At 38.9% G+C, this 26,943-nt stretch overlaps 1 protein-coding gene across 5 annotated transcripts in view; it reads right to left on the bottom strand.

The window, feature by feature from the left end:
- Positions 1-26,943, bottom strand: part of tanc1a (tetratricopeptide repeat, ankyrin repeat and coiled-coil containing 1a) — a 74,000-nt gene that overhangs the window by 17,534 nt on the left and 29,523 nt on the right. For 4 of the 5 annotated variants that reach the window (XM_082136677.1, XM_082136679.1, XM_082136678.1 and 1 more), the window contains exons 5-13: positions 17,151-17,272; positions 13,317-13,527; positions 11,484-11,756; positions 7,628-7,753; positions 6,362-6,646; positions 6,123-6,256; positions 3,680-3,911; positions 1,808-1,974; positions 2-609 (exon numbers count right to left, since the gene is read on the bottom strand). In XM_082136677.1, coding sequence (XP_081992803.1) covers positions 2-609; positions 1,808-1,974; positions 3,680-3,911; positions 6,123-6,256; positions 6,362-6,646; positions 7,628-7,753; positions 11,484-11,756; positions 13,317-13,527; positions 17,151-17,272 — 2,158 coding nt within the window. Of the gene's footprint in view, position 1; positions 610-1,807; positions 1,975-3,679; positions 3,912-6,122; positions 6,257-6,361; positions 6,647-7,627; positions 7,754-11,483; positions 11,757-13,316; positions 13,528-17,150; positions 17,273-17,489; positions 17,635-26,943 lie in introns of those variants that run through there. The other variant, XM_082136681.1, reaches the window with a different exon arrangement.

The raw sequence follows: 26,943 nt of genomic DNA, 5'->3' as shown, positions 1-26,943 counted from the left end.
CCTTGGGTCACACATGAAGTCAGTGCTCTCGCCATCCGCCCTCCATACCAGCCACTCCCTAAAGGAGGGGTGGCAGAACATCCGTGTTCTGTCTCGACGGCCAATCAGAAAGCAGGAAAGAGCATCCATGCGCTGCTGGAAGTCCTCCCACTCCAGCTCTCCTCTCATGGATCCCGCATTCAGTGCCCGGAAGAGCTGCTCATCCGTCAGAGGGTGCAAAGATGCCAAAGCCACGTTTAGCAGCGGCAACACACGCTCAAATGCTGAGGCCGATGGGAATTTCATGTTGCACTGCAGCAGATAGAGCTCAGACAGAGACACTGGTATCACCTTATAGCTGGAGCTTTTAATGACCAGGTGACCCTTCTCAAACAGATCGAGAGTTAATTTTAAATAAAGATATGAGCCCTGGCTGCGGGCGACCAGGTGGGCGCTGAGCTTAGAGAGGTTTGCTGGGTCTGCTTTGCCATTGATGGCAATGTTGCTGATGATGTCAGGGCTGTGGTCAATACGGTGCTGGATGTAGGAGGTGAGGTCAGAGGTTATATCCTTGTTGTCATGGAAATCATCCAAAGAGATGATGGGAAAGTGGAGGAGATTGGTGACTTCCTGTCAGATCAACATAAAAGGCACATAAAAGTTATAAAAATAAAATAAGCCAAGTTCTTGAAAATGCATTCATCTTGGTTTTATATGTTTTTTTCCCCATTTTATACCAAAGAAAAGTTTTAAATGAAAATGTATTTAATATATTTTAAGGTAGACATGGAACATCATGAGTAGAAGAATAAATATAATGAATATCATGAATAATACCTTTATGTTGAGGGAGTTGCACCACATGACATTTTAGAAACCTGCCATGTCATAAAAACTATCTTATATATTGAGGATTGACACACAGTCAGAGTCTATAAGATAATTTCCTTTTTTTTCTCTACATGTTGGTTAGACCAACTTGACTGATCAAATTATAAAGTGACAAAACTACACAAAATGGCCATTTTCGACAATTCCTGTATACTAATTCAGATGCTGGTAACATTAAAAAGTGTCACATCTTTCTGCCTGCTGCAATAGAAAGACATGCAATTAAATAGTTTGTGGGGACTTTAAGGGATGAACCTTTATTTAAAACGACTGTTATGCACCATAGCACAGGAGTAACGACCACCAGCTTTCCAAAATAATCCCTTTTCTTGAATAATTATAGTTCTTTCAAGATTACGGTTTTGTACTGTAACCACTGACAACTGCATACCCTTGATGACTGCAAGAGGAAAAAATTATTGAATACTACAAGGACCACAGAAGTCTGCTCATTTTTATCTTACTGCGCATCTTTATCATCATCTGTATGCAAAACACAATAAATGTCAAAACAACTGCAGGATTAATGTTGTAGAATAAACACCGGCAGACTGGTTGTGTGGGTTGTCTGGCACTTTTGGGTCACTGCTCCAAAAAGTAGTGAGTGAGAGAAAAAGAGACAGTGTATGTGTGTGAAAAGTGTATAGGGACACACATAGCATCTGCAGTATTGCATCACAGCCCTTATCCCCTCTTATATAAGCTTGGCTCCAGAAGGTCGGAGTCCAGCTCTGATCAGACATGGATTACACACACACTAGCCACTGACCAGCATCCAAAACTCACCACAGCAACCATTCTGAAAGCTCTGATCAAAAAAGGAACATCAGGACACTTTATAGGCTAGAGCTTTAAAACTTTCTGAATGGTCTTGCTTTGTATTAAAACCAGCATAAAAGGGTGCAGGCTGTGCAAAAAAAAACAAAAAAAACCTTACCACTTGGTTGACCCTGACAGTCACAATCAGTTTAAGCCAAATAGGAAATTTAGAGATGATTTTGCTGATGAAGGATGCAATGGTATCTCCATAGTCTGGTTTGTGGAACTCTGCCTCATTTAGACCGTCCACTAGGATGATGTAATCTTCTTCTGGAATCTTACACTCTGCACAACACAATAGAAACGACATGGTAAAACGTACTTGAAGTCAAATATGGAGTCTTTTAAGAGTTTGGCATTACGTGGGTGTGTTCAGGTTTTTGTTCAGAAAAGTTACCAGGAACAATTTGTACTGCTGAATGTTTACTACGTGATTTTAGAACACCCAGCACAATAAAAACCCTTCGTTCTTTCACCATATGTTGAGTAGGAAAAAGCGCCTGCAGTCTGTAGTGAAACTCTCACTCTCAATGTTTTTGAGTATTTGCCACTTGACTAATAGCTGCACCCTTCCAAAAAATGTTTTTTTTGAATAGTTAACTTAAAAATGAAAAATGTGCAGTATTTGGAGCTCAAAAGCATTATCATTAACTTTCACTTTATAGAAAAAAAGCAGATTAAACATTCTGCCTAACATCTGCTTTTGTGTTCCACAGAAGAAAGTTTTGGAACAGCATGATGGTGAATAAATGATGGCATAATATTAATTGTGGGGTAAATTATTCCTTTAAAGTCAAAACCTTTAATTACTTCCATAATGCAGAGTTTTTCGGATAGGATACTCAACAAGAAAAATGGATCATGAAATTAGGGCATTCGATACCAGAATGGAGGAAAACCTGAATGCAATTTGGCAGTCAATTTAAAGGACTAAAAAACAGGCTAATCTTGAAAGCATTTAAGGCTAACATTAACCTTAACATAAGGTTAACATTTCTTTTTAAAATCTATCATTATTTGTTATTAGTGTCGCAATAATTTATTTATTACACTGAGGTCATTAATCAGAATTAAAATGACTACATTAACAACTAGTATGATTATAGTAAGGCTGCATTAGCTACAACAGTAGCTTAAAACAATGAAAAGAATTGTTTTCTAACTAGCTGTTTGTCTCAAATAATAAGTCGGCACAGCCTAAGTGTCGTCAATCACAAAGGAAAGTACGTTATTACAATGACTTATGATTTAGATTACACAAACTTCTTTTTTCATCAGAACTCAAGGATCCTCAACTTCATCTTAGTTACCTACTTATCTTGGACTTATCTTGGAAGTTTCACACATGGAATAGTCACCAGATTAAGCTACCAAATCAAAAATATGACCCCCAAAAAAGCACATGTGAAAGGTGTAGTTTCACAAGAGACTGGCTCATCTTATATATGATCTACACAATATTAGAAAGCAACAGATAAATAAAATGATTGTTATGAAAACTAATGCATTTTGTCTATGACAAATAATGCAGAATATTATCATGACCAGCAAGGAATATTTAAGTCAGAAAGGTTTGCACAATAATGGAATGTGTCTTCAAGTACATATATAGGAACAATTTTAATTAGGATCATTATGACTTTACCCAACATTACATGTCATATAAAGGCTGTTTTCTCTACTATATTCTCTCTTTAATCTGATGCTACAAACCAGAAACACTGATTTTCAAGAGTTCAGACTGAAAGCTCTATGTCTTCATTTTCATACTCGAAATTTGCTCTAGCCTCATTCTCTAAAATTCCTGTTAAGTCCTTCATCTGTCGTTCCTTGTGATCCAAGCCGTTTCTGAGGACCATCTGTCCACATCCATACTGGGCCAAATTAAATGAGGCAAGAACGCTCTTCTCCCCCCCATTACCCCTGAGCAAACATATTTCGTTTTTATTTGATGGTGTGATTAATGACAGTAGCATGTGATGAGTCTCACCTTTGCGTAGAAGTGTGAGGGGCTCCAGGACTCCCTTACGGAAGGCGGCGGCAGGGTCCTGGACACAGGAGCGTAAGCTGAGCAGGCTCTGCAAGTGCGTCTCTCGGAGTAACAGCTCTCGATAAGCACTGAGGCGAGGGGCTCTGCACAGTAAAGCAGACACACTGTGCACAAACTCCGGGACCAGGCATGTGTACGTGTTATCAGCCTGACAATAGTGATACGCAACCACCTGCAGGGGGAACAGAAAGAGGGGAAAACTTTAAAAGTGGGAATTTTGAACAGGTCAAAAAGAAAAAGAAGAGAGTTGCTTAAAGGGATTCTTCACCCAAAAATTTTATTTCTGTCATTATTTAATACCCAAATGACTTACTTTCTTCTATGGAACACAAAAGGTGATTCAAAAGGTAAAAGAATATCTTTACAGCTCTAGGTTTTTTCCTAAAAGCACTGTAAACCTAAGTAGATTGTGTACACGACTGGCACCAATTTTCTTTACGATCTACTTATGCTTGCAAGGCTTTTGAAAAAAAAAATGCGGCCCTGGACTGGTCTATTTTTTGGTCTATTTTTGAAGTCATATTATAGCTCTGTTTGAGGAACAGAACAAATTTAAGTTGTTATTCACTCAAAAGTGTTGATATCTTGATTCACATTCATGAGAAAGTAGAAATGGCCAATTCATGAACGAATCACTCTTTTGAGACTATTCTTTGAAGTGAATTGGATGACCCAGTGAAAAACAGTATGAATTATTTCCTAATTAATCTGATTGATCCAGTTCAGTTCATTTAATGACTCAATGATCCAGTTGCAGTTGAGGGGAAGATTATAAGTGAATAATGAATACAATTTTAGTCTGTTTTCACAATACTAAAATATGTCTTCAGAAGTCATATGGACTAAACTTTCATTATACTTTAGATTATTACATTAGTATACATTGTGTTCTTTAAAGGGTTAAATAATTTTTTGGGTTTATTTCTTTCCGCCTTTGTTTGTTTCCTCTTTGCAAATCAATGTTACATGATCTTTCCTGCTCTGTCCTTATTTCCTTACCAAGATTTACTAGGCCAAGGTTCTGACCACCAAATAAAGATCATTGATGTGTCAATGTGGGCAGTCGTGTGTTGATACAGTTATCTTTCCAGAAGGAACAGGAGCACAGAATGAGTCTTTTTCGAAGTCTTCCACTGGGGGAGGACGTTTTTTGGTTCTGAAAGTTACAGTACTAGGTTTTTCAAAGTACATGGAGCTCTTTTATCTCAAAGATCAAGGAAAATTTGATTTCTCGTGATATAACCCCTTTAAGGTTTGTTTGAATATCATGAATCCCAAATTGTTCTGAAATACTGGAGAATCCAAGCTTCTGAACAGAAGAGAATCTGAAATCGTGGCCTGAAACGACTTCCTACTGGCAGATGGCTGATTAAAAAGACGTGACAAGAAGACTCAACAGAGATGGTTCGGGTCCAGATGTAAACGGAAAACACGCACACAAACTGGGCAAACTGTTGAATATGCATGTGGTATGCAGTTTGCCTCTGTCACTGAATGGCACATCTAAAACATTGCACAAAACATCATGTGTATTTATAAATAAACATGAGAGCTGCTCTGTGGAATCTCTTTATTTTGCTGTAAACAATTTTTGAAGAGCTTCCATTTTCAAAACGGCTCAATCAAAAAAATTTACATTTAAAAAAAGTGTGTATTTTCTGGAAGTGGGCGATATGAAAGTTCAAGTGTTCTAGATGAATGCGTCATGAAACCCACTGAAATAAACAAGAATTATTTATGTAACATAATGAGAACATGATTTGCATAATTAAGGGAATTAATTAAATAAGGTGAAGATCACACCTGATCAGCGACTACAGTGGACATTCCAAGCCTTTCAAAAGAACTCCAACAAAAGCACACAGCATTTACTTTAAAGTTTAAATAGAAATCTTTTGTAAAATTATAAATGTCTGTCACTTTTGATCAATTTAATGTGTTATTGCTGAATAAAAGTATTAAAAGGCATTTAAAGTAATTCATCTTCAGCAGCGGTATTCTGCGAAGGTCAAAATAAATGAGAAAAATTTCCTGTGAGAAAATGTATATACCGCAAATTACAGACATTACTATGCGGAGGAGATTTGATTTCTTAGAGGAACCCAGAGTAAAGGCCCATTCACACCAAGAACCAGAACTACAAAAAATAGCAATAACGATAACTATATTAGCATCCACGCCAGCGTACGATAACATTATGTTTATCCTAAGCGCACGCTGCAGTTTTGTCGTCTGCTGCTTTAAATGCTCAAGCTTTAAATGCTTGAGAAATACAAAGACAGTCTGATACGGACAAGAATAAACAAGTATATCTGTGAAAAACAGATTTACCAGACCTCCTCAGGGAAAACTAGTCCTGTCCAAATAGGGGTAAAGTGTGTACCTTGTTAGCCATGCGTTTGACTGCCCCCTCTCTGTGCCGGTGTGTGTCTGGCGTAGGCGGGCAGCTGTTGCTGCGGAGGGGACTCTGAGAGGGGGGGTTCAGCTGATTGGTTTGATGAGCATCAGCCCCTCGATCTACAACACAAACACACACAATTCCCTATTATCACTAAAGTCACTACAAGTGCTGAATATAGGTGTTGCATGTCTGATTGGTTAAAAAATGTTTTAAACTCTTACTCTGGGGTGTAGCTTCAGGACTGTTGGAGGCGATCTGCCTCATTCGTCCACCATGACAGCTGAGAGCCACTAGCCGTGACATCACTGCTGTCTTCCCGAAACCAACGTTACCAGTGATTACAGCCCCTTTTCCCTCACTGGCATCTCCTCCCCCCATAAGCACATCCTCCAGTCGCTGAAACAGCCAATCACGGCCCACAAACACTGCATCCAAAGAGACGCTGGGTACCTCAAACAGCAGGGGTTTGAGCATGATGTCCACTGGTTTGTAGGGTGTGAGACGAGCTGCAGGATTCAAATAACATAGGTGTTAAAATCAAACTACACACACACACACACACACACAGCCAAAACAATGCAGGACAGATTTATAATGAAAAGAGAGTGAATCATAAGAACTTCATTGCTCACATTAAAGATGAAAATGGACCCCAAACACCCCATTTATTTTCTTAATAAATGTCTCTTTTTTATATTGTGCGTTATTCCTGAAGAATAATTGTTCTAAATAGAACAAGATGTTTATTTTCGAACTAACTCTATACTAAAATGTGCAGGAAAAACATGTATATATTGTATATTTAAAAAAAATAAAAAATAATAAAAATACATATTATAAAATAATACACACATAAACACATACACACGCACTGAATAATAGATCTCAGAAATGTTACATGGAGTTTAAATGCATTGCCAATTCATGCAGTCTTCACAGGGTTAAACTTTATATTACCTTTCATTCATTACAATCATAATGTGTCAATCATTAGATTATAATTTAATGATGGTGGTTGTTGTTCTTTCAAATGAATTGAAATAATTAGAAATGACTCTTTCGTAATGTTTTCATATTTGAAGAACTGATCTGCTGTATTATGTAACAGCATTATATCCAGCTTATTTTTAACGTAAGCGCGGGCGCGGCCATTTGTAAATTGAATGTTTCTGGTGTCATCCGCTTAGTTATTTTTAGCTGTACAAAACAGCTCGTAATGCTGCTTGATATTGCAAACTGGTATTTCTTATATTATTTCAATGTAATGGTTTGTAGCATGAATAGTTTTCTCATTTACTGCACTTTGTTATTCTTCTAGTTATTTACCTATAGCAGCTAATGAATAAGAAGTTTCGCACATTCACAGAAAATAGCTTACACGTTGCAAAATAAGGCAGATAGCATCTGTACATGAAATGTACTAATAAAAGTTCATTATAGTGTTCTGTTTGCATATCATTTGGTAAGTTGTAGCAGTTAGTCAGCACCTTTATTCTCTTGACTGCGGCCCCCTGTGTGAGCTCCATGCCAGGGCAAACGCATGGAAGAACGCTGGGGAGCATTCCTCTGTTCATCCAGATACCGCAGCTCCTCCAGTTTAGTACTGCTAGTGGCTGCAGGGAGAGAGACAGAATGAGAGAAAGAGAGTCATTTAGGGTTGTGTTTGGCTCACAGACAGCAGAGAGATTACATGCCACCTCTGTGATCTCTATGAAGAACAAACACAATCTGCTGCTGTGTGGAGGAACACGTGTACCACACACACACACACTTTAATGAGGGGAAAAACATACAAAAGTATGTGAGGAGAGTGAGGGAAGCTGGGATACTTTTTACTTCCTCTGGGCAAGAAGAAATTAATAGACCTAAATATGTTTCAGGATGTCTGCTATCCACTGCAGTTACAAGAATACGTATTTTATATAAAAGCATGACTCAAAACAGTGGTCCAATGACAACGAGGCAGGAAAAGGTTTAATATCCCGAATATTTGAATTTCAACATTTTGTAAATGCAGTATTTGTAAAGCAAAGCTTAGCATTAGCCATTTGTCCAATTTACCCAGCAGCATCTGGCACACTTTACCCCACTGCTACCATTTTTGGAGAAATTATTCATTTAATAATTCATGACTAATGTTTAGCCAAAAAAATACATGGTTTTATGCACGTGCAATTCATTTTTACTGCTGGAAACGTTTGCTTGCTTAGCTGTTTTAGCTTAAGCAAACGCTTCTCATGTGTACCTCTCAATCAAAAGTACAGTATTTGTACATGAATGGATCACAAAAACTAGGTTTATTAGATAAATGGATGGCACATCATAGTGTCTCTCTTATTTGCAGACACGCATACATACTGTACCTTACCAGTATTACTCGCTCATAATTCATCCATTTATTCATTCAATCCATCAATCGCTCATTTCATTCATCATTTCTTTGCCCGCCAAATCTACACCCCTCTCTTTCCACTCATCCCTGTACAATCTCCCATCCTGTCCCATAATCTAATCTGCTTGAAACCCATAATCTCTGCAGACGGACATAAACACAGGGATGATGATTGTCATTTGTCACGTTGCATTCGCTTGTGAAGGGTCTCAAATGTGAAACCATGATCAAGCCCTTTGAAGCTGCAAAGATATAAATACATTAACTACCCTTTCCCTGCTCCGTACCACAAAGATCACCACAGACAGGCACTTGGCGTGACATTTTGCTTTGTTGGAGTCATTCTGTATATCTGACAGCAATTTCCCGATTTAGCTTTACAGCAAGAGGAAATCAAAACCACCCGTTTGCAAAGCTTTCTACAAGGCGCAGGAGGAGAGGCAGCCAAGCGGTACAGTGCACTGTGCATTCAAATACAATAAAAGCACATACAACACAAGTAAACTGAGGGTGCTCCAAGAATTGAGTGTGAAAATGTCCTGCAAAAATATTAATTTTCTAATTAATGCAGTTCTTTTGAATTTTCTATTTATCAAGTAATATGTATCATGGTTTCAACAAAAATATTAACAGCACAACTGTTTTCAACTTGAATACTGGATTAATGGCTGCTTAAATTTTTCATCACAGGCATAAATTACATTTTAAAATACATTAAAACAGAAAACAGGTATTTTAGATTGTAATAGTTTTTGATAATATTACTGTTATTACTGTGATTTGCATTAGAAAGAATTACCCAACCCCAAATATTTGAACAGTAGTGTATATAATCTATTAAGTAGAACAGTGTCACCTTTTGTGGTCCAAAGTACATATACAATTTTGTTTTATTTTGGTCACATATTTTAACGTTTTAAAAAACTATTTGTAGTTTAATGTGGTAATGTTTTAGTGTGTTTTAATGTTTTATGTTCACTATGTGTCTGATTCAGTGAGTTTATTCTTTTTGAGCCATTCATTACAAAAAGACTCCTATAAGTCATTTGTTTGTGAATCAGACTAAATTAGTTGCACTTCACTTTTCTTTGATAACAGCCAGCGAAGACTAATCAACAGAAAGACATATTGCCTTCACATTCTTTTTCTGTACACAGCATCTTTATATACAGTGAGGAAAATAAGTATTTGAACACCCTGCTATTTTGCAAGTTCTCCCACTTAGAAATCATGGAGGGGTCTGAAATTGTCATCGTAGGTGCATGTCCACTGTGAGAGACATAATACTTTTTTTTTTTTTTTAAACAGAAATCACAATGTATGATTTTTTAACTATTTATTTGTATAATACAGCTGCAAATAAGTATTTGAACACCTGAGAAAATCAATGTTAATATTTGGTACAGTAGCCTTTGTTTGCAATTACAGAGGTCAAACGTTTCCTGTAGTTTTTCACCAGGTTTGCACACACTGCAGGAGGGATTTTGGCCCACTCCTCCACACAGATCTTCTCTAGATCAGTCAGGTTTCTGGGCTGTTGCTGAGAAACACGGAGTTTGAGCTCCCTCCAAAGATTCTCTATTGGGTTTAGGTCTGGAGACTGGCTAGGCCACGCCAGAACCTTGATATGCTTCTTACAGAGCCACTCCTTGGTTATCCTGGCTGTGTGCTTCGGGTCATTGTCATGTTGGAAGACCCAGCCTCGACCCATCTTCAATACTCTAACTGAGGGAAGGAGGTTGTTCCCCAAAATCTCGCAATACATGGCCCCGGTCATCCTCTCCTTAATACAGTGCAGTCGCCCTGTCCCATGTGCAGAAAAACACCCCCAAATCATGATGCTACCACCCCCATGCTTCACAGTAGGGATGGTGTTCTTGGGATGGTACTCCTTATTCTTCTTCCTCCAAACACGTTTAGTGGAATTATGACCAAAAAGTTCTATTTTGGTCTCATCTGACCACATGACTTTCTCCCATGACTCCTCTGGATCATCCAAATGGTCATTGGCAAACTCAAGACGGGCCTTGACATGTGCTGGATTAAGCAGGGGAACCTTCCGTGCCATGCATGATTTCAAACCATGACGTCTTAGTGTATTACCAACAGTAACCTTGGAAACGGTGGTCCCAGCTCTTTTCAGGTCATTGACCAGCTCCTCCCGTGTAGTTCTGGGCTGATTTCTCACCTTTCTTAGGATCATTGAGACCCCACGAGGTGAGATCTTGCATGGAGCCCCAGTCCGAGGGAGATTGACAGTCATGTTTAGCTTCTTCCATTTTCTAATGATTGCTCCAACAGTGGACCTTTTTTCACCAAGCTGCTTGGCAATTTCCCCGTAGCCCTTTCCAGCCTTGTGGAGGTGTACAATTTTGTCTCTAGTGTCTTTGGACAGCTCTTTGGTCTTGGCCATGTTAGTAGTTGGATTCTTACTGATTGTATGGGGTGGACAGGTGTCTTTATGCAGCTAACGACCTCAAACAGGTGCATCTAATTTAGGATAATAAATGGAGTGGAGGTGGACATTTTAAAGGCAGACTAACAGGTCTTTGAGGGTCAGAATTCTAGCTGATAGACAGGTGTTCAAATACTTATTTGCAGCTGTATCATACAAATAAATAGTAAAAAAATCATATATTGTGATTTCTGGATCTTTTTTTTTTAGATTATGTCTCTCACAGTGGACATGCACCTACGATGACAATTTCAGACCCCTCCATGATTTCCAAGTGGGAGAACTTGCAAAATAGCAGGGTGTTCAAATACTTATTTTCCTCACTGTAATCACATTCAACTTGGGTATAATTTGACTTATTTTAGCATGATGATACAAATATAGCAAGAGGTGGAATGATGAATAGTGCTGCAAGAAACACTGAGGCACCAAACCCCTGTTTCAAATTTTACAGCACAAAAATGAATAATACAGCATGTGATCTTTCATTACTCACCTGCCACAGAATTTGGCCGTGGCATAACCAAAGAAGTGCTATGGTACGTGACTGGTCCATCCACAGGTGATGTCATATTGGGTGCCACCCCTCCTGTGGTGCCTGTCCCCAGCTGGGCTTCACCAGACACCACCGGCTCCTCCGAGGTCATGGGAGTGCTGGACGGATGAGCGCTACGCCCGCTCTCGTCCCTCACACCTGCACCACCATCTTTCGCCCACTCCAGACTAGAGCCACAGCGTTCTTCATTCTCACTGGAACTGGTGACTGTTGCTGCAGGATGGAGAGAAAGAGAGAGAGAGATGAAGGTGAATGAGGTGTGGGGGGAGATATTAATGGGAAGGACACAGGAGGAGAGAACGACACAGAAGGACAAAACAAAACATCACAGAAAAGAAAACAGGAATTAACTTTTGGCAACAACCGATGATCTTCAAACATGAGGACATCAATAAGGACTTGTTTAAGTAATTGCTGTCAGGCTTTTTGCTTTAATGCAGCTGTCTATGACCTTTCTTTACCGCAATCAAATAGAAAAACACTATTTTGGGATTTAAAAAAACCTTCTGATGTCCTACTTCAAGAAACCTCCGGCAGACCTGAAATGAAGACAACGCTGTCCTAGTTTTGATAGTGCACATCTCAGGCATATGAGAATTTACTGCACAGGCCAACAAAAACACTTCCAGAATGTTAACAGACAATAAACAGCTTTGATAAGTCGGGTCTCAGGAAGTCTAGTGTTCGCTTCCTCTCTTGATCGCGATCCTTGGAGAAAAGTCAGTTGTGTATAAAGGTAAACACCTCCGTCAGCATCTCCAAGTGTTCCGTAACACAATGTAACACAATACATGCAAATATTACAATGACATAACCACTAGCAGTTTCATGGAGCCATTCACATGGGACATTTACTTGTTGAGCTCAACTAAGATTTGAGCTTTTGGAGCAACAAGTGTACATAACTGAAAGCTGACGCTTCAAAAATCACACACAGAGAACACAATGGTAATCCCATACGACCCCAGTTGAAGAACTAATGTCTTTTGAAGCAAGAAAATAGGTAACTAAATAATACTAATATTACAAGTTTTTAATAAACCATCGCTTCCGGCCAGCAGTCATACGCAGGTTCATGAGTTCTCACTTGACTTAAACATCAGAATGTTGTGAAGCCGGATGCAAGTGCATTTTGAAACTCACACTGTGCTTCCGTGTCACTTCTCGCATCAGATTCAGCTTACTTTAATACTCTAAATAAAATGATTGTAAATCACAATCTTTTTGAATTACAGTCATAAGGGCACGATTAGCGTTTGAATATATTATTCCACAAACAAGCATACTTTTGCATCAAATACCTTTAAATTAAATTAAATTAAGCAAAGACTGGGGCTGTCAAAGAATGAAAAATAACTGAACTTAAATTCAATCAAACAAAAACGCAAATGATTTCAATTTAGTTAAATGTCATTTCTATAATTTCACTTCAGCAATAAAAAAATGAAACAAAGAATGGAACATTTTCCTCTTGTGCTTCTGACAGCTGGATGTCAGACCAGCTTTTAATCCAGCCCGACAGATATGCTTTCAAGCTTGGCGTGAATAGACCATTCATCAGTGGGTTGTTTCTTTTTCATTTTGTGCTCAGTGTGAAAGAGCCTTGAGATTCAAATTATCTACAAAACAACATTTGAATGGAGTCTATACGTTAAGGATGTAAAGGCTGTAAGCAATTTAAATACCATGCAAAAAAAAAAAAAAAAAAAAAAGTAGCAAATAAAAGGACTTTTGAATAAAGCGGACTTTGCTAAGGAGAGAGGTAGCTGTTACCTATGATTCCACTGTCCTTGCTCTCCAGGGTGGAGCTGGGTGTAGTGATGATGGTGGAGGTGGCAGTGGAGAAGGTGCTAGAGGAGATAACAGGAGCCCTGCTGCTGGAGGAGCTCTCAGGTAAGGTGGAACAGGGGCTCTCTGCACTGGGAGACGCCGTACTGCTGGTCAGAGTGGAGCAGGGACTCACGCCCTGACTGGACACTATACACTACAGAGAAAGACAGAGGAATGAAAAAACAAGCAAACAGAAAAAAGTCAATAAATATTGCATTAAGGGAAAAAAGAGACAGCAGAGGAAACAAAAAAAGGGAGCGAGGAGATAAAGTGATCGATGGAAACTGTTAAACTTAGCTCTTATGTCCATACAAGGGCAAGGCCAAAAATACTCCAAGCCCTCCAGTCTGCTTTTGTTCCAATATAAGCAACCAATTCGATGCTTTTAGAAACAGATTTAGGCTGCAATGGTGACAGTAACCAACACACAGACAAATGTGCATCCACATTTTACCAGTGTTTACAATGGAAATGCTTTGGTTAGAGATAAAGTATAAATCTGGGGAGGAAAAAATCCAAGAAGTAAAGGTATAGAAAAAAAAGAGAGACTGTTCTATTAAAGGTTTATGGTTAAGACTTAAAGGTTTCTTAATCCTGGTTTTATTGTGACAAATTCATCTGTGATGACAACTTTCCAGAATCTAACCAAGTCTAATCAAGATGGAAAAAATGACGTCCCATTCTATATTTTCTTCTCATTCACTTGCACATGCATCACATTATGGAAATAAAATGGGTTGCGAAGAGTTTCATGATGACTTTAAAACATTGGTTCTCAACCTTTTTTTCTCCAACATAATATTCAATGCGATTGCGAATATAAGCCAAGATATTTTCAGTATTAAATGTGACAAAGCTGCTTGTTTTCAAACTATTTTTATTAACAAAATGGGAGTATTTATAAATTAAATGAATGAACCATGATTCATTTTGTGCCTCCAGAAGTTAAAGGTGCTCTAAGCGATGTCACATGTTTTTTAGGCCAAATTTTTTTGTCACATCCAGCAAACATCTCCTCTCTATCCGCTAGCTGCCTGTCCTCTGAACACACTGTAAAAAAAAACGCGGTCTCTGTAGACAACCCAGGCTCCACAAACGGCAAGAAAATCAAACTGGCCCACCCTCGACCACGAAACATAACAAACACTGTTCCAGCCAATAACCGACAAGAATGATTTGGGGGTGGGGGGTTAGTGCGCGTGCACATGAAGGGGGGTGTGTGGGGAGTGGAGGAGAGAGAAGCATGAAAGAGGGAAGTTAGCTAGAGGAGAGATGTCCTAAAAACGACTAACGTTAAAATTGTATATTCTTGAGTATTTTGATATGGCTGACACACGACCAAAGAGACGACGTTCCGATGAACAAATAACAAAGAAGAGGGAAAAGGAGAAGGAACGCGCGAAGTCCCGAATTTACATCGGTAAAGCGTTCAAAAGGTGGCGAGAACTCCGCCGGCAGAAGGGCTTCCAATCCGACATTCAGGTGGCTCTGTTTTTGCTGGACAGGCAGGTAAATCCAGTTTGTTTTTTGTAAATGGTTCATGACTGTTTCAGGAAGCACGGAAGGGAGAGGGAGGGGACGGGATGAGGAGGAGGGAGGGTCGAGCTAGCCTCCGTTTTGTTTGACAATACTCTGAACGTCAACAAGAAGTGATGTCACCCAACATCGCTTAGAGCACCTTTAAGAAATGTATGTTCTTTAACAGAAACGTTTTGTTTTAGCATTTCAGTTAGGTTAGGTTCATATATTTATAACAATTCATTAATTTAGTCATCCTGCGGCCCCCTTGGAAGTTTGCTGAGGCCCCTGGTTGAGAACCAATGCTTTAAAAGAACCAAAAAAGCATTATTTTAATACTTTAAAAGAACCAGTAATCTGAAAGCAGATTACACCCGCATGTTGGGGTGTGAGAAATTATGCGTAATCTACCTTCTGCAAATCTAGAGGAAGTGCTTACAGGGCATAAACCATCAGTCAAAAACTTACTATGACTTTTCATACTATACAGAGTACATCAAATCCTATATACTACTCTGTCCTATCCTCTTACCTCTCTCCACACTCTATATAGGTCAGGGAGAGTGTGTGTGTGAGATCAGTGTACCGGAGCCCTGGTCCCCAGAGAACTGTTGCCTGCCATCCGCTCACCAATGAAGGATTCTCATCTCTCCACACACACAAACACACATCAAGCTTTCAGGTAGAGCTTCATGCACCTGTTCAATAATTTCCTCAGTGCTGCAGTTGAGTTAGAGAAGCGTGCGTAAGAGACACTGTTGCTCCACCCGCATCATTCGTTTTCCCGCGGAGAAACTGCATTACTCACCGGCAGCAACATCTCCAGGGTGCTTCTCCACATCAAGACTGTTTCAATCCTTATAAAGCAGCTGTGCACGTACACGGCACTGAACATGCATAAACCAGCATTCATACTTAATGCACTGCCTTTGAAAAGGCTAAAGGGGAGATCAGAAACTGGCCAATCAGAAAGCACATTCTCATTTGTGATTATGCATGACTGATGAAGCATGTTTGTGGAAAAATTCACCAACCAGGAGCTTTGTGTGGGGCAATCCATAAAAACGCTACGTAAGCCTCTTAAGAGCAACTTATATCCCAGATAAACACCTCAAACCTCTGTATTATGTACCTACTGTATGATGATTTGGAAAGACCAAAACAAATTGAAAAAGAGACAGAATGAGTTTTGTAACCAGAAACTAGTATATTACAGCTATACAGTGGACACCAGCAGGGTTAATATAGTTAGCTGAAATTACATTTTTGTTGCTTGAAATAAAATAAATGCTAACTGAAATAAAATTTAAGATAAAACAAATATTTTATTTCATCTAGTGGCCAAGGCAACATTTCTCATTTTCATTTAGTTTATATTGATGTACTAAAATAACTAAAAATGTATAAAAACTACATAAATAGTAAAAATAAAATAAAAAATAAACTAACTAAACTTAAAATGAAAACGGAAAATATAACAATAGAACATTTTAAAAAAAAAATTATAATAGTATCTAAATGATACTAAAATAACACTGGACATCACACACACACACACAAACTGATTTAAAGGATAAGTTCGCCAATTTTCAACCAGCTTTGTATTGTTACAATGTCAGTAGTATATGCAAATGAACAATGTGTATCAATTTCCCAGTTTATTGGTCATCTGAACCAAAACGCATCATCCAGCAGACTTTTGTGAAAACTAAAGATCGTACTTCCGCATTTTTGCCACTCTCGGACAGTCTGATCAAGCCCAGTGCATTATGGTTGTTGAAGTTTTCCTACATTATTTGCAAAAGGGAACATCACAGTCCTTGTTCTCCATTTTATCTAGCCTATTGCACCTATTCTAAAAAATAAAATAAAAAGTGTTTCTACTGCAAAGACATCAAAGTTTTATAAAAAGCCCATCTTGCCAGTGATAAGTCACCACTTTAAGGGTACAAAACTACCTTTTTTTTTTAAAGTGGAAGTCTAAAACAAAGCTGTTCCAATAGTGTGTCTAGAGTGAAAGTGTGATTCTGGAAGAACAGCTCCAGCAGTGTCATCGATCGCTCTGATAAATGACCTCTGGTATCCAGGGCTCATTCGGTGCAACCTGACTGAAAAGAAAATTCAGAGGCCGTTTCCTCTTTCTAAGGGTGTTATCGCCCTAATCTTAGATATCTTCAGTGACGTGATGCCACATGTTTGTGTATCAGATTGCACGTCTCTTAGAGTTTGGGTATTTAGACCTGTAGGGTTCATGTTTACCTGTTTCTCCTCCATGTTTGTTTGTGATGAGGTGGGGATGGCGTCTCCCAGCAGGAAGCCCAACCGTGTCATGAGCTCCTGGACAGCCGGGGAGGAGCCAGACTCAGCCGGCGAGAGCAGCTCTGCACACACACACATATTCAAAGGTTAGGGAAGGATGAACAAAAAAAAACCCACACCCAAAAGCAACATGTCTACAGGTACCCCAAACACACAAAGGACGCATTCACACTGACGAAACATCTACTTGACCACACGTACATTCAAACACTACATTCAGACCAATTATACATTCAACGCTATTCCTCCAGGACGTACAGTGAATCTGTCCCAACTCACCAAGATCCAAAGGACCGGTGTGGCACTTCCTGTGCTCTCCTTTCCTCTCCTCTCGCTGCCTTTCACAGTCTCCTCTGCTCTCTGGCAATCTCCGTCCCTCCCTCTCACATCTCTCTCTCTATCTCGCAACTGTTCTCTCTCTTTTAGTCTCAATCCCTCCCTCTCTCTCTCTCTCTCCCCCTCCTCTCTGTTGCCCTGTATCTCTCGCTCTGTAGTACAACGCACGTACAGTGCTCCACACAGCTTCAGAAAGCCTGGGATTGAGATGCGGTTATTATGACAACCAAGTTTCTATCCATTCAGAGGCTGTGTGTGTGTGTGAGAGACAGAGAGGACAGGGTGTGAATGTGAATGAGCAGAGATCGTGCTCGCTTCAATCACTATAGGCTAGCTCTCATTCTCAGAATACGACTGGCTAGAAACACACACACACACACACACACACACACACACACACGTTCATTCATTCTCTCCCTTTCTTACGTGCACAACACCATCCCGCAATTCTGCACAGATACAATAGAAAAACATGATTCTATCCTAATTTAATGTTACTGTCAGTTTAGGAAATTAAGTGAGGCTCTTTGAGTTGTTTAAAACCAGTTAGATTTGGAAAAAGAGACAGTTGGCTAAATATTATGACAACATGAAATCAAAATGACTTTCTTCATTAATGTCTCTGGTTTTTGTGTGCATGATTGATCAGAGCACATTATTCTAATGAAAAGACAAAACCATTTAAAATTTTTTTTGGTGATGTAACCCTGAGGAAAATATTAACCAATATATATTATAGCCTGACAGGTTTCATTTTTTTGATCATCCAATCAAATCACAAAATCAGGTTCTGCACGACACTACTCCCAGCAGAATATTCATTTAGAAACACTTTGGTTTTTGAGTCATTAAATTCAAAGTGAATGTAGTTGTAGTTTGTATTTCAAAGAGAATAGATCATCAATGGAAAATCATAACATTTAAAATAAATAAAAATAAATAAATAAATGTAAAAAAAGTATATTGGTGTTTTTTTTAAAGATGCTAAGATATTCTGGGCGGTTATGCAGAGTGTTGTTACTGTATGTGGCTACTAAACTTTTATGAGTGGCAAATTCCTATGCATTAACTAGGTGGTTAATTACAAGAGCAAAGAACCCACTTTTAAGTCTCACTCATATTCTTGGATCAGTCCCTGCAATTTATTTCAACCATTTTATTGTCCACTAGGTGAAAATCCGATTGCTTAGAAAAGTAATACCACCACTCTTCTCTACATGCCAGGCATCATTCATGTCTTCAGCACAAACGGTTTATGGTCACGTTCAATACTAAGAGGTAATAAGGTTAGAAAAAGATGGCCTCATAAAAAGGTGAAAATGCCCCAGGAAATCAATTTAAGGTGGCAAATATTGTCCTTTAATGAAAAAGTTAATTTCTCTTACTGACCACCGCAGAGAAGAAAAAAATACTCAAGAAAATATTACGATTTGACAATATTGCACACCCTTAATTCAATGTATAAACAGCCTCAAAGCAAACACAAAGAGATGAAATGCCACAAAACTCGAATGCTTATTTCATGGACACTTTCCTACCAAGTACATACCAAGACACAAATACACAATTAAACAAAAAAGCTAAATATTTGCTCTGACATATTTACGCAATTACGATATGTAAATGAGCAGGGAAGTCTTGTGTAGCATCCCTGAGGGGAAGACAGGGCAACAGGCCACAGTTCATTAGCATACTGCACTCTGTCAGCAACACTGTCCTCCTCTACACCCCCCTTCCCTTGTTAACATCTCCTGCCATCAATCTGGGTTTACACAAATCACTTCACGATCGATTGATGCTGCTGGTCAGCTAGTGTTGTTTACTTCCGATTGACAGCAGAATTTACAGGCAAACCTAAGGCAGAATCCATATTTAATACATCGTTCATAAATCATTTATTAACGTGCAATGAAATGCAGCATATGCGTGCTCGTCCTCCGGGTCTACATTCGAAGGCGTGTAAAAGCACATGCTAATCCAGATAAATGTTCCCTAATTAAACCATTTATTCTGCTTTTCTTCACAATAGACATTACGACAGAAAGATGAGTGTGGATTGTTTCTAAGCCAGTTTACGATGGCCCACAGGTCTGAAGCCAGCTCCTCTCTCAGCTGGTCTCCAGTTGATCTACGTTTGCCAAAAGAATACAGACCTCCCAATGAGTTCACACATTTCACTCTCCTTTTGCGTATGAAGACTATGTACACTGAACCGTTTTCTCCACACACACTTACACACAAAGTTAGACATGGCTTGTTTTTGCAGATCACTCAAGCAGTAGTGTAGTGGTGCCTGCTCATTTTGGCAGGCCAGAAGTCTAGAACTCTAGTAACACTTGTGTGTATGTGTGTGTGAGAAAATCATTCCCGAACCGTTGCCAGATTTCCTCCTGATTGTTTGAGTGAGCTGTGTAAATCTAAACTCTAAATGTGTGACGTATAGCAAAGTACTGGAATAAACCTGTGTAATGAATTTGATATAGAAATAGAAGCAATGACACTATTTATAGCATCAGATGTTCCTCATTAATATAAAACTGCTCCGTTTATAATGCCACGTTTAATCAAATTAGAACATCTAAGTACCAACAACTGGGCAACTGTTGTTAAGAACCCAAAGATAGTCAGAGGTCTTCCTTCATATGTGAAGGTTTGTGGGTTCAATTAGACTGCATTATATTATAATTGGGGCTGTCGATTTAATTATAACATTTATTAACGCATTTAACGCACTCGCCCCGCCCCAGACCTACGTAATTCATCTTACATGTCATACAGATGATTGGTGATGAACATGAATCAGAACTCACTCTGGGTTGTAGCCTATAGAATGGAGTATGGACCTAAAATTCAAGATATCAGGGGGAAAAAATGCCCCTGTATGAGTTTGTCTTATATTTATATCATGATATTAAGCAATATCACACAAGTAACAAGTATATTGATTTTATACAACAGTTCAATAAATAAGAAGTTAATATTGTTATATTTTAGAAACAATATTGTCTGATTTTGCAAAATTTTACTAACGAAAATTGCCTATTACCCAAAAAGCCAGAGCAGAACTGTTTCAGAGGTTGAACAGAGATGCTTATGGGTCAAGTGCGTTTCTTGTAGAGTTTTAAAAAAAATAAAAAAAATACAACTTTTAGGTTTCCAAGTTTTATGGGGACTTTCCATACTGTACAAACTGTATACTCTATCCCTTAAACATAACCCTACCCATCACAGAAAACACTTTTTACAGCATTTTTACATGATTTATAAGCAGTTTTCCTCATAGGCACCACAAATATGTAGCCTGGTCCAACCAGAATCTCGTACATTTCATTTGTACAGAGAGTCTGGCCACTCTCCATTGACAAGCATTAACTTCCTTGAAGGCGGGTACTCTGTTGAAGTTTAAAACTATTGGATCTGCCCAGAGCCACTCTGGATCTGCCATAACCAATCGCTAACGTTTGGTTGTGACGTAACCCTACAACTCAAACTAGCGCACGACCTCAACGTCATCGTTCTCAGCCACTCCCTCTGTTCGCTGATTGGACCGGCAAAAATTTGGCCGGAGAAAACCCACGAATATACCGCGAACCCAGACAGAGTACTGAAGGAAAATGAAAATTGAGCAGAAGTACGTAGGAGGGCGGAGCCAGGCAAACAAATATGTCCCCACAAGGTCAAAAATGAATGGTATTACTATCTTTGTTGGGACATTTGTTGCCCAACACACACACACACACACACACACACACACACACACACACACACACACACAGATTGCAACTCTGAGCTCTTTTCTCTACATTTTAAGGACATTCACTGAAAGGTTCTTTGGGGAACTCAAAATTATTCTTCTGTGAAAACCTCTTTTAGAAACTTCTATTTTAGAAAACTATTCTAGTTTTAGAAACTTCCATAAGTGCATAATGGAGACTTATTCTTTCTAATTCAAACAGTATACTTCAAGCAGATTTTAAAAGGAATATGTATCCATCCATTTCATACTATATATTATTCATCTTACATACTATGCATTTTAATGATGTTAAGCCTAAATTCACTTTTATTAAGATTTTAGTTTTATTTATTTTAAATGGCCAATGGTCAGAATTTCAATACAAATAGAAATAAAATATCTTTATTTTTTACTGTAAATGTCAGATCAAATTGTTCCAGCCAGGTATACTGTTTGAGAACTAATAAAAAAAAATTTAAAAATTAAAAAAAAAAGATATTAGAGTAACTTCGACACAAGAATGTCTTTATTTCTTCTTTTATTTATTTCTTCCATTTCCTCTTTAAATTCTCCCGTCTCCATATCAATCCCATCTCTCAGACTGTGAAACAGTCTAATCTCATTGGTCTTATTCAGCTCTTGTCGTTTTCATTTTCTAGACACTGAAATCTATTTGCATGCTAAAAAGCTCGGGAACACCATTCCCCCTCCCCCTGTCCACACTTCCATCTCCTTTCATCAAATGACCTTGTTCATCCACATATAGCTTATGAAATCAAAGTAAATACCATTGTAGTACACAAACTCACGCTTTTTAATCAGTATCATGTGCGTGTATGTGTGTGAGTGACAGACAGACAGAGAAACAGCCTGAAAAAGATAGTGAGAGATATGAGAGAGGGAGAATGCATCCATGTATGGAGGAGTGTGAAAAAAGAGGGGGAGGTGGAGAAGAGAACGTCTGACATGGAGCAAGAAAGAGAGCAAGACAGGGTAAGACACAAGCAAAATAACATGAGTGATCGGTAGCCTCAGAGAAGAAAGAGTGTGTCATTCAGTCATATAGAAAGAGAGACAGACCGGGTGAAGGCCGGAGACCCACAGACAGCTCTGATCCTGGAAGTCAATTCAGGGATTGTCCTACTGGATTGTCAATTCATAGAAAACTACAATCCAGTAGGAGCCAAGCTGACTATTAACCTTAGTTTATGTATCAGGCAGGTATCTTCAAGTGAATTTTAAATAAAACTAACCCTAACAACATGAATAAATAAAACCATAAAATGTAAGTAAATAAATCAATAAAACCAAAAACTATGAATAAAACAAAGAACAACAAATAAATAAAACCACTTATAAATAAATAAATAAATAAACCAAAATAATAATTAAATAAACAACAAAATGAAACCACAAAAAACAAATAAATCAGAACAAACAAACAAACAAACAAACAAACAAACAGGAGGTCCACAATATTTCTCACTTTCAACTAAGATGCTTTACAACCAGTGTTGGTGAAAGTTACTTTTAAACAATGTGTTACAATATTGTGTTACTCAAAAAAAAAAAAAATTACTAATTTTCACTACTTAGTTACTTTTTATGAAAAGTAATGTTACAATGTTTTTCTCACCTGGGTTGGGCTAGCTTGTTTGTAACAATAAATAAAATAAATAAATAAATAAAGTTCTATTTTTGCAAATGTAAAGTCCCTTTCACACCAAAAGTGAAATGACTCTTCAATGATCTCAACACCTCTGCACTTACTCCTTATTTTTTCCTCAACATGGGGACAGAAGTTTCAAACGATACATGGGAATAAAAAGTAATGCATTACTTTACAACTGTAGGTACATGAAAAAATGTATCTGATAATGAATGAGACAAAACACTTAGTTAACAAATAGTATGGATGTACATCAACCATGGACTCAACTATAATGCTAAAATTAACTGAACGTGCTGAACATTCACTTTGTTCTTGCAGTTCCTAGCAGCCAGTGCTTAGTCATAATCGTTATTTGTCAAAAAATAAATGTGTATATGCCACATGAATTTAAGATCCTTTCATATCAGTTTGGACAATGAGTAGCCTTTTTATCTCCGGCGATAGCACTTATTAATAAAACTGTCATCAAACTTGATTATGGGTTTTTCAAAACGATCCCACACATGGGTAATAACAGGCTATATCTTGTTGCTCTAACTTTGATGTTGTCCCAGTGCCACCGTTGAAAAAAAGTTCAAATTAAACGTTTTCCTACAACACTGACAGCAACTTCACCCACGAATCCTTAGAACAACTTTTTGTTGTAAACGCTACATTTATTTATTAATTACATAGTGTAGTAGATGCCAGAATGTGTGATGTCGTGAGAAGTAGCAAAAACAAGTGATTCATTAAATAACACTGTGACATTAATCTTATTTGCTAATTTTATAAAGCATGCACGCCTCCATGCTAGCAATTGTTTGAGCCAGTGCACACTTGCCATTAAAAGAAGGGCCCATTAAACTTTATTACATTCGCTTGGGCCAAGCGTCTTTTTCAGCAACTGGCATAATTCGACCTGGCCGAGTCTGGCGATTTTTTTCGGTCAAATGAGACAAAGTTTTTCCTGCAAAGTGACATCTAAATTACAGCCCTGTCGATCCAAGGTTTATTTTTGCAGCTAATGTCTGAAACACATGTAACAGGGGAGAAAGCACGAATCAGGAAGGCAACGGGCAGCGGTATGGCGTAAACGGCGGGATGCGGTGCGGTATTATCGGCCTGTGATGAAAGATCTGAGCTGGGTAAATCATTAGTGCTCATTAGAATTGAATCATGGAGATTATGCTCTGAAGAAATCAGTGGAAAACGCTGGTCATGCCTCAGAGTGAACAGACACAATGTTGCCATAGAGATTTGCCAGCTCAATCAAAACGAAAGGCTGCAACTCTAATATTCGAGAGCCCTGCATTAGTCTACTACACTATGAGCTGTGTGCTTTCGGACGTGTCTAGGGTCACTAAGACTGAAAAAATTTGAGTATTCTTGGTCTATTGCTTAAAAAGTGGATTTTGACTGTACTGTAAGCTTACATGGCATTTCACTTGCCACTGGTCTCTGCTAGTCAACCTTGTACAAGTGCTACCTTTTGTTATTTTAAAACAGCAATTTCTTAAAGGAAACTGATAAGCTTGGTTTAAGGTTGTGGATTGGTGTAAGGTTGTAAGCTTATGTTACTGCCAAAGTAATGCAAGAATGCACATTAAGTATGGATAATAGGACTGTATACTTGCACTACATGCCAAATATTTGCATCTGCATACTTGCGTAGAGCATGTTTCTGGCCTAAGGAAGTGAATCCGCAATCCAGCCGACTCTCAGATGTAAGTAAGCGTACACTCACCCTCTAATGACGTCACAAAGGTTGTTATCGTCCTTTCAGGAAACAGTGAGTGAGCACATAGAGATGATAATTGCCTTTAACACAGGAAGAGTCAGACTCTAATGCACTTCATAGTCATCTGTTTCGAAGGAGAACGGTGGGTGTGTGGCGTATTTCTAAAGCCTGATTTACTCAGTCTCCCATGATTCTCGGTTCTCTGGTCTGTGAAGAAAATCAATGTGACCTCGAGTCCATTTCGAGCCCGTTTTGTAGTCCACACAGGTGTGGAGGGAGAGGAGGAAAGGCAAACATGAATTTATAGAACAGCTGTCAGGACAATGAACCTCGAGCTGAAAGTCAAAGTCATCTAGGCCAACACTGACATGGAGAACATTCATTTGCATGTACGGCAGGATCATCTGGAGTTGGCCACCGCATCTGGTGCGCTCTCACGATCTGCATCATCAAACAGTGGAGGTGTGACTGCTTCATAATTAATCATTTGTAGATGCACCAATGTATAAAATTAGTGAAATGTCAAAGAAACCATAATGATTTCCTAAAATAGAACAGAGGTGTCTCGGACATGGTCCAAAAATAATCACTCTTGATTAGAGAATGTTTGTGAATTTGTCACTTGTGTGCGTTTTTGTGTGTCCATAAATGTGAAAACAACTGCACTCTACTTTAAGATGGTAATATTTGCATGTGTGTTTGTGTTTATGTACTGTGGTGAGCAAATGTCTAAGACTACTAAGAAAATCTGGGATTTTTTTCATAGTTCTGTCATGACAACTCTCAAAGTGTTTGGCACTGTAATGGATATGACAATGTTCATATGTTTGGTCTTGGCGAAATAGATCTATACTGCTGCTGTTGGTTACTGCAGCTGCTGCAGAGGAAGTGGAGGACTTTCTACTGCCAATACAATACACAACACTGCTGTCAGCAAGCAAGACTGCTGATGCACAATACAGCATACATGAATTACCCATAGCAGATCTAAACAGGTGGAGCTGGGAGAGGTGGAGGGTTTCTGAAAGCACGATGCTGACCAGTATTTGAAGGTTGAGCAGTGAGCTCATTGGCTACTGATACAGCAGGAACCAATCAGCTGCTTTATATCACTTTTTGTTATACTGGTTGAAACTCTACATATCCTGATAGCAATCAATAATCCAATCATTGCATTCGGTCCGAATGCACTCTGCATTCTCCACGCACCCTGCTCACGCAGACATCATACGTCATCAGCGCGTTCCTTAAGGCTATGCAGAGTTGTAAACAGACGGTCACTGAACGTTGCAAACAAACAGCAGCCACCTTTTACAGTTCCTCCTGAACCAAAACAGCGAGCCTATGCTGCTTTCATGCCACGTCATATTTAGCTTAATTAAGAGATGTCAAGCCTTGTGGTTCTACTCAAAGCTGGTCAAGTCCTCATAATTGGAATTATGCGTTTCAACGGCAAAACTATCAAAGTCAAAATGAATCTGCAGCAGTCATGCTGTACAAAGCAGAGCTCTAAGTTGTTTACGTTCATTGTTGTTGTAACGTTATGTGCTTTGAGCATGAGGTAATTTAATGTCGTCTCTCGTGATGCTTTGCAGACTCTGCTCTGGCTGTTTTCATGTGTTTTGGCGTTGCCATCACAGGAATAAATTACATTTTAAAAATATATTAAAATAGAAAGCAGGTATTTTAAATAATACTGTGTCACAGTATTAGCCTACTGTTTGTACTTTTTTTCAGGTTGTGTGACCTACCAAGTATCGAGACATTCAAGTATCTTGGCTCAACATTCACAGTTGATGGAAGTCTGCACGAGTCCCATAAAGTCACTGCGCGTGTCAACGCTGCCTGGCTGAAATAGCGCACGACGACAAGCACCTGCGATAGGAAGACCAGTGACCGTCGAAGATCTACCGTACCGTCATTCGTCCTGTTGCTCTTTATGGCACTGAGTGTGGGCCCGTGATGAAAGAAGTAGAAGCCGCCTCTGTGCCATGGAAACGAAAATGCTTCGATGGATCTCCAGAATCACACGCTTCAAACATGTCTGTAATGATGACATGTGGCAGCGGTATGGTGTTGCCTCAATATCGACACGTTGCACAGCGACCTCAAGCTTACCGGTTTGCACCCAGATCAAGCTGACGATTGCATCAAATGGCACAAGCGATCCAGAAAAGAGGACCCTGCTACCATGCGGGATAAAAGCTAAAGAAGATTTCAGGTTGTGTGGTACTTCTAGGTCACTAATCAAATATAAACATGACACTGA

This window comes from Leuciscus leuciscus (assembly GCF_965113295.1).
Source record: "Leuciscus leuciscus genome assembly, chromosome: 14".
Classification (NCBI taxonomy): domain Eukaryota; kingdom Metazoa; phylum Chordata; class Actinopteri; order Cypriniformes; family Leuciscidae; genus Leuciscus; species Leuciscus leuciscus.
Note: the sequence above shows the minus strand (reverse complement) of the source record. Positions and strands in the feature narration are given on the sequence as shown.